Genomic DNA, 8,843 nt, shown 5'->3' on the forward strand with positions numbered 1-8,843 from the left:
AGATGTTCAAACGGAAGGATTACCTATTCTGGGTCTGTTCCCTCGCTCAGATGTCCTCTCCTACCAGCCTTCCTCCAACCCAGATGCCCAGACAGCTCTAGTATACAGTAGACGCTAATAAATGTTGAATGAATGAGCAAACACTGAAGGAATCTGTCTGAGCTTTTCTCGGGGGTCCTTCAGGCAGATGCTGATCCTAGCTACTCTGCCCCCTCGCCCTCCCACCCAGCTCAAAGCACTTTTTAGGCACCTCCGGGGTCCTCCCCCAAGTCCAACGGAGCTATTTGTCGCGGCTAATTGCTACCCTGGAGCTGGGCTGTTACGAGCGGGTGGGCGGGTGCAAGGTGTTCGCGCAGCTGGGCACCACCCCTAGCCACGCCCCTGCCGTGGTTCAAAGCAGGATTGACGCGGAATCCGCCAGCGGAGAGGCTCGCGGGGGTGGGAATTTAGAGAGCTTTTAGGCAGATGGACATGCAAGCCGGCCAATCGGAAAATGCCTGCGTGGGCAAGTAGCCAACCAGGAAAACCCGGAACGCGGAGCTCTGCAAAGGGACGTGCTGCACGGCACCAGGGTACTGCAGGAGGGGCTAGGGCTGGGGAGCCGCGCCAGATAGACATCGGTGCTGCTGAAGTGAAGGGACGCGCACTCGCCTTCACTCCTACCAAACTGTGGCCACCGCGGAAAACTTTTCTACAAGACCACTGTAACTTTCCCCGTGCTCTCTCCTTTGGCTTAGAGCATGCTATTGTCCCAATCCTGGGGAAGTGGCTGGTTTATTGGGGTCGGGGAGGTCAGGGGGTCAGAGTAGGGGGGTTGAGATGTTAGCGCTGCTCATCTTCAGGGTCTTTGCAAGCAGGCACGTGTAGACACGGCCGTTTCTCCTCCACCACCGCCTTCTGCCCCTGCAGCATCTCACACACCGTCGAAGGTTTCCCCCAAAAGGTCACATTCTTCTCGCCCTGACCTTCGACCATGGTGACGGTGGGCCTGGGGTATTAGAGCAGGAATGGAGGGGAGAAGCTCAGGAAAGGCAAGAATGAATTCAACAAACTCATTAGTGCCCTGTGTACCCAACACTACTTTTTAGCTGTAACATTGGACAATTTCTTTAGCTTCCCTAGGCCTCCATTTCCCTCATCTGACTAATGGGAATAATAGTACGCACCTCACTGGGCTGAGTGAGGATAAACGAGTTAATTCTGGTAAAGTGTTCAGAGTGGTGTCCGGTACACAGTAAGTGTTCAATATATGCTGGTAATTGTTCCTTGTTGACATGAGCTATATCTTCTCTTACCTCCAAAACCCTTTATATCTCTCCCCATTGTCCACTGGAAGAAAAACACAAACCTTGTCCTGCATTCAAGACCTTGTTGTTGGGCCCAAATCCCTGCCCCTAGCCAATCTCTCTCTCTTCCACTTTATCCAGACCCAGACCCATGTCCAGAATGGTCTTTGCCAGGCTTTTTCTTGCCACTAGGCGAGCTCTCCATTCACTCCCACCCAGATTCCCTCAACCAGTCTTTTCTCCATTCATTCCCTCATTCTGTCAAGTACTTCCTGCCTCCACTCAACACCCCTAACTCATCTTCAGAATACTTTCAAAACCTCACAGCCGGAGACCACTTCCCAGATGGCAGGCCTTCCATGACTTGAAAACCGCCCACTGAATTGAGTAGTTCAATATATGTGGAAATACGGAAGGGATGAGTGTTTTAACTCTCTCCAACACCTAGGGCACCCTGGCTACCCAGGAACACTTTGGGGGGCTGATCATCTGTGTCCAGGACTCTGCTCACAGTCTTGATGCCAGGCCTCCCCTGACAGGAAGGGGCCAGTAAAGGCATCTGTTCACAGTCTTGATGCCAGGAATGCCTTTACTGGCCCCTTACTGCCAGGGGAGGTCTGATAGCTTCCTGGACCCTGTTGAGGTGGCAGTCCCTTGTCCATGCTCCATATGCCTTCTTTCAGGGCCCTGCTGACCTGGAGGGATCCATGGGATCTGGTGGGTTCTGTGTGTCTGCAACTGTTTCTGAAAAGGCCTTAGAGTGCCTTGGGACCATAAGATGTCTAGTGAGACATCAAGCCACCCATGGAGGTATGGGTGACTGGAGGGACAAGTAAGTGAATGGAGCCTGGCTAACTAAGAGAGCACAACAAACCCACAAAGAAGGGCTGACTGAAGGGAGAAGAGTGGAGTGACTAAATGAGAGCCTGAAGGGCACAGAGGCTACTAGTTCTGCACTCAAAGTCGTCTTTCTCAGCTGCTGCTTTAGTTGCTCTCCTCTTCCTGCAGCTGGGAGAGGGCACTCAGCAAGGCAGGCACCCTAGACCCTGTGGTGGAGGGCCATGTGGGGATGGCTGACTCTTCAGCCCTGTGTACTGGGACAGCAGTATCATGCCCCCTCCTAGGCCCCCTCTGCCCCTCACTCACGAGAACTTGGGGAGTGGGGCCGTGCAGAGGCGTTGGCGGGTGCGCACAGGGTTGGGTCCACAGGGGGGCATGCACAGCCCCCAGGTACTCCACTCCGCCCACGAGCCTTTCCCTGCAGTGAGGAGAGGGAGTTCCCATGTCAGAATCAGGTCTCAGTGGGGAGGTGAGATTGGCTCTGGGGACCTGGGGTCCATGGCAGAGTCAGAAATCCCTGTGCTACGTGGGCTGCCCTGCCCGGTGTAGTCTGCGGGGGCACTCACAGGGGCAGCGCTGGATGTTGTAGCAGTGCCGGATATCCTGCTGGTCCCCAACACATCGATGTCCATCAAACTTGCGGCCTTTGCAGCTCCTCGAGCGTGTCTGCTGCCCTGGGATCTCCTCACAGCTGATGGATTTCATGTTCCGGCGGATGCAGATGCTCCACTCCCCCCAGAGCCCCCACTCCCCATTCACTGCAGAGACAGCGGGCAGCAGGGACTTGTACCAAAGGGAGCCAATGCGAGGGTTCAGAAGGAGGAATGATGGCTGGGGGACAGTGTGGGGGTGATCAGAGGTGGAAATGGGAGATTAGAGGTGGAACCAAGGCACCAGGGCCAGGAATGGTGGAATTAGAGGCAGGAGCAAGGCATCAGCAGCAGGAACTGGGCAGCAGAGGTGGGTGGGGGGCTTAGGCATGGAAATGGTGCATCTCAAGGTGCTGACCAGGGCAGGGCACAGCCGTGTTGCAGACGTGGGTCCGGGAGGCATCACCAGCACAGAAGGGGCCCCCATGCTGGGGTATAGGCTGATTACATGTCCGCTGTTCCATGGTTTGTCCCAGGCCACAGGTCACAGAGCAGGGGCTTGTAGGGCTCCATGGTCCCCAGCCACCAGCCACTTTGGGGAAGTTGGAGGTGTGAGGAGAAAGACTGCCTCAATCTTCCCCCAACCCAGTCCCTAGGCCCTCCAGGCAGACTGCCCCCAAATGAAGAACTCCATGGTCACATGGTCTATGACCTTTATCCCCTGAAATGGCACAGCATCTGTGCCCGAATCAACAGCAGGGTGTCAGAGACCTTATCCTGTGTACCTGGGCAGGCTGGCAGGCCAGTGCAGCCCCGCTGCTCACTGGCTGGCCCTGGGCAGGGCCTCCCAGGAGGCTTCATGGAGGGCTCTGGTGCAGAACACGTGCGGCTTCGTCTCTCCATAGGTGCGTTGTTTCCCCCGTGGCAGGAGCCTGAGCAGGGGCCCCAGGGGCCCCAAGCAGCCCAGGACCCGTGTGCTGTGGTGGAGTGGGGGTAGAGAGATTCCAAGTGTGGTCATGCATGAAGTCCTCCCACCCTGGTAGCTCCCTGCTGTCACCCCACACCCACCCTGGGTGCCTACATCTGTGTCCTGTGGTTGCCCTCACTTACTGGGGCACACCTGCTTGGTGTCACAGGCCTCTGACTCCTGTGCCTTTCCTGGGCAGCGGCCCCCACACTTGGGGGTGGGATGGTCACATGCTCTATGACGGGTCCGGGTCCCTTTGGAGCACGTAGCAGAGCAAGGCATCCAGGGCCCCCAGTCGGACCAGCCACCAATCTCTGTGGGAGAGATGAGAGGGAGCAGGATGGAGATTTTATTCAGGGGTCCTCATTCTTCATGTATCCCACATCAGCCAATTCTGTCCCCACATCCTCTGCCATACCTGGTCTACCATCACTGCTCTTCTGGACCATTCCAATAGCCTTCCCACTGGTCCCTCTGCTTTACTCCTTACCACATCCTGTCTGTCCTCCTCCTGACAGTGACAGGATCTGTCACAACCCAAGTCACATCACAGTTCTCTTCTGCCTACAAACCGCATCATTCAGAATAAAAGCCAATGTCCTCACCGTGGCCCCAAGGACCAGGTCCCCTCTGATCTCATTTCCCACCACTCTCCTCCAGCCACAGTGGCTTCCTGAGCACCTTACAAACAGGAGGCACAGACCCCCAATCAGGACCTCTGCCCTGACTGTTCCTAGTGCCAGGTAGTGGCAGTGCGGAGCTTCCTCACCAGGACAGCATGGCTGGTCCTCGCAGGCCTGCAGCTGCCACTGGAGGGCCCCTGGCTCCACCTTCTCAGGGCACTGCCCACCCCGGCCTACACAGCGCCGGTGCCGCAGCTGGGAGCCCTCAGTGCATGTCACTGAGCAGGGGGCCCACGCGGACCATGGTGACCATCGCGGGAACCTGTAGAGAGGAGTACATGTCCCATCCCAGTGCAAGCCGGCAAGATAGCGTACAGGATGGCAGGGCGGAGGCTGATGTAGGCAGGAATGCGGGATAAATGTATATGAAATGTTTTGATGAGAGCACCTATCATCTTAGGGATATTGGGGGACCAAATGGGAAGAGGTGAGCACACAGTGCTTAATGACACCCTTTACCTTAATGACCAGGACATTCTTTGAAGTCCCCCAAGGACAGTGCCATGGAACACAGTAAGCAAATAAAGGACCAGGGATCTAGAACTGTTGTCAGAAACCCACCAGGTCACCACTATGCACAGTAGCAGGCAAACAGGAAGTACTTAATAAAGAGAAGCCATCATCCCAATGAGCTCAGAGACCCTGTCAGAAATATCCCAGCTCTATCCCCAACCCCCTGCAAAATAATGCTAAACAGATGTGAACTGTAGGCATGACTAGGGGCCTGGGGCTGCCTTTAAAGATCCCCAAGCTCCCTATCCCTATGGTGTATATGGGACATACAGTAGGCAGGTAGAATATATGCCTTGTATCTAGTAAGGGCTCAATACATGTAACCTGGCATGATTAGGAGACCAAGCTACCCTCACAGGTCCTTCAACTACCCATGACCTCTGCAACGCCTCTGGTATGCCAGAAGTGCTCAATGAATGTGAAGTGTCATCGTAACTGGGGACCTGGAGCTTCCCTCAGAATTCCCGAAACTCTCCCACCCACACAAGGCACCTGTATACAGTAAGTGCCCCATATGAGCTGTCATCATTATTAGGGGACTTGAGCTACCTTCAGAAATACCCAAGTCACATCCCACCCAGGTCTCCAGTATGCAGGAAGTACTCCATAAATGTTTAGCTACGGCAGTGATTCTCAACCAGGGGTGATTTTGCCTCCAGGGGACATTTGGCAATGCCTAGTGACATTCTGGTTGTTGCAACTGGTTGAGGGGGTTGCTGCTGGCACCTAGTAGGAGGCCAGGGATGCTACAAAACACCGTGCAATGCACAGGTCTACTCTCCACAACAAAGAATTTTCTGGACCCAAATGTTAACAGAGCTGAGTCTGAGAAGGCTCAAGCTATGGTCATGAATCAGGGCCTTAGAGCCACCCTTGGAAATCCCAGAGAAGCAAAGAGCCCAGTTCTGGGTCACCTTGTAGAAGGTAGTTTCTGCGTCCTCCCAACCCCAGGCTCCCCCTAACCTGCATGCCTGGCAGAGCTTGCTGCCGGGCTCCTGATAGGCGTAGGCAGCATTGAGACAACAGTCTCCCACACTGACACCTTCCCCAAGGAGGCCCTTGCACTTGCCCGAGGATTCCTCATATTGGGTGAAGCAGAGTACAGGGTCTGAGCCTGTAACAGGGTGAGGGGCATGGTCAGGGGTGTGGTGGGCCCACCATTCCTGGGGGCCAGATGGGCCCTCATCCACTCACCTGTTGTTGGCAGAGTGAGCAGCAGCAGCGGCAGCAAAAGCATCTGAGGGGCCTGTACTGGGGCGGCCATGTTGGGCACTGCACCCCTGCAGCCTCACTAGAGAGGCCTGGCGTTGTGTGGCTGACCTGCTCCTGGAGTCAGTGGGAAAGAGGAACCAGGGGCAGGAGGAACTGGGAGGGTGAGGGTAGAGGGCGGGAGGGGAGGACGTCATGCAGGTCTCTTCAGCTCTGACCTCTCCCGTCACCTCTGCCAGAGCCTCCTCCTCTATTTTCCGCTCCCTACTTCCTGTTTCATTCTTGGTCCCGTTCTGTTTATGGTGATAAATCCAGCACCCCATGCCCCACCCAGCAACCGTTTAGTACTGTCAATGCTACTGAGACAAATTATTACTGAGGGGAAATGGAGCACAGAGGTTTGGAGCAAGATGAACTTCCTAGCTGTGTGACCCTGGGCAAGTCACTTGAAGCTCTCTGAGCCTGTTTCTCCACCTCAAAAATGCATAATCTCAACCACAACGACAGGGCCAACCTCATGGGGGTACTGAGCAAGGGTGAAATGAGCACGTCCCTCCTCATGGGGTGGAGAGGCATTGGGGTAATTACTTCCCCCTCCCTCCTGACTTAACCACTGCCCTCCTCTTTCCTGAAAGTGAGGTTTCCTGTGGTCAGCAGAACGGAAATGAGAAGGGGAAGTGACAGGAGTGTGGGGAGAATAATTCAGGAATGAACTGGGGATATCCACTGCCCCAGCGGCCCAGCTGGGGACACCTTTAGGGCCTGGGAAGGGGAGTGGTTGGGAGGGAAATCAGCTTGGCCATGTTCCATCAGAGTAACCGGCTAGGTGACACCTCTCCTTCCTGACTCTATACCATGGGGTTTGTTGTGGAGACTGGGGTTTAAGATTTTTCAAAGTCCTTACTGCAGTGCCTGGCATAAAGTAGATGCTCTGTTTGTTAAGTACATTCATTCAGCATTTTTGAGCATCTATTGAGTGCCAGACGCTGTTCTCCATAGAGCACAGAACAAGACAGCCCCCAATCCTGGCCCTCAAGGGGCTTATACTCTGAGAGAGCAAGTAAATGTCACCTCCCTCATAGAGGCCTTCTCCAGCTATCCTTTTGGTATGGCACCCCTTTCACTCTCCAGCCCATGGGCTCTCAAATCTTAGTGTGCAGGAGAATCACCTGGGAAGTTTCTTAAATCAGACTGCTGGGCCCCACCCATTTGATTCTGGGCTGGGGCTCTAAAATGTGCCTAACAGGCTCCCAGGTGACACTGATGCTTCTGGTCTAGGGACCACACTTTAAGAAACATTATTCCAGTCCCTGACCCCTTTCTCTTTGTAGGCCTCACCCAGAAAAACTATTCTACGTACTCCTTATTTTACTGTTAAGAATTAATTCCTCTTCAGCCCATTTTCCATGGAGGTAAAACTGAGCCTCCACAGACCTGCTATTTTTATTTGTAAGTAACTCCTAATGAGTAAAACTCCAGAGCTTGTTTTAAAAACAGGAATCCTTTTAATTAGCAAAAAGGAGTCTGAGAAAGAGAGAAAGGCAATGTCTCATTTCCCCTGCATTCAACAAGAGAGAAACACCATTCTGCAAATGAAACAGTAAATGAGTGATTTGGTCAGGCGTTACAACAGAACTTTCTCAAGAAATTGGGTCTTGTTTTATGGGTGATAAGGTGTGTTGGCTTTTGTATCCATTACAGATGTACTCTGTTTCCTGACAATATAAGCCTGTCTTTCAAAGTGTGCTTTGAACAAAGGGGTCTTGTTACGGTTCTAAGACTTTAGAGATCAGCGCTCTGTTATCCTGTGAAAACAAACTCCCAGAGAAACCCGTAATTCTGGTTGGCTGCTTTATCTAATCAACCTTTGCCTTGGGAATCAATATTTCCCTTTGCTCCTAAACTGTACAACTACTCATAGGAGCACCTGTGGAAGAAGTCTGTTGGTGCTTTCATCTCCTCCCACAAGTTTGGGCAATAAAATGACTGTAGATTTCTTCTTTAAACAAAGAACAAGAGTTTTGTCTCAGTACCTGATATGATGTATTTATCTGCTTCTTTGTCCTGATTACACTACCAGCTCCACAAGGGCACGTTGTGTCTGGTTTGTTAATGGCTATGGGTGCAGGCTTCAACAAGCATATGCTGAATGAGGAAATAAATGAAATAAAACTGCAGAGTTTCTGATTAAGTGCTAAGAGGAAGAGTCTGAATTGGGGGTAAAAATGTGAGCATCAGTGGGGGGATACTGGACCAGATTGCCTGGAGATGAGGAGAGAAGGGAAGTGCATGTGGGCTGGCAAAGACCGGGGGAACTCCAGTATTTCAAATTTTGGAGAACTGGAAGAAGCCAGCCCAGGGGACTGAGGAGGAGGGACCTTCAGGGGAAGAGGTCAAGCAGAAGAGGGCTTTCTCCTAGGCCTGGACCAGTGAATCTGTGGTCTTTCATACAGTCTCATTCGGTCTTGGTCATTTTTCTCTCACTTTTTAAAAAAAGTCACACACACACTTCTGGATTGACAGCCTCTACTATGATGTCTTAGGGACAGACTCACCTACTCAGTCACACAGCCTCTTGGACATACCGTCACTCACTCACAGAGTCCTTTTCTCAGTTACTGAGTTTTACTTCATTCTCCTACTAGCAATTTCACACACAGAATTGCATTTTGTACCCTGTCTCATTCAGCCAGTATCACCAGTATTTACTCTCACTAGTGAGTTTTTCACATGCACATGAACACAGCCCCATCTC

At 52.8% G+C, this 8,843-nt stretch overlaps 1 protein-coding gene across 1 annotated transcript; it reads right to left on the reverse strand.

Moving 5' to 3' along the window:
• Positions 1-755: 755 nt before the first annotated feature.
• CFP (complement factor properdin) lies at positions 756-6,241 on the reverse strand. Its single transcript, XM_017668076.3, has 9 exons — positions 6,074-6,241; positions 5,843-5,993; positions 4,453-4,628; positions 3,827-3,997; positions 3,502-3,693; positions 3,135-3,308; positions 2,693-2,884; positions 2,433-2,544; positions 756-988 (listed from the first exon to the last, which is right to left on the reverse strand). The coding sequence occupies exons 1-9, from the start codon at positions 6,141-6,143 to the stop codon at positions 823-825; spliced, it is 1,404 nt and encodes a 467-aa protein (XP_017523565.1). The 5' UTR covers positions 6,144-6,241; the 3' UTR covers positions 756-822.
• Between the last annotated feature and the right edge of the window lie 2,602 nt (positions 6,242-8,843).

Source organism: Manis javanica, chromosome X (assembly GCF_040802235.1).
Source record: "Manis javanica isolate MJ-LG chromosome X, MJ_LKY, whole genome shotgun sequence".
In the NCBI taxonomy this organism is placed as follows: Eukaryota; Metazoa; Chordata; class Mammalia; order Pholidota; family Manidae; genus Manis; species Manis javanica.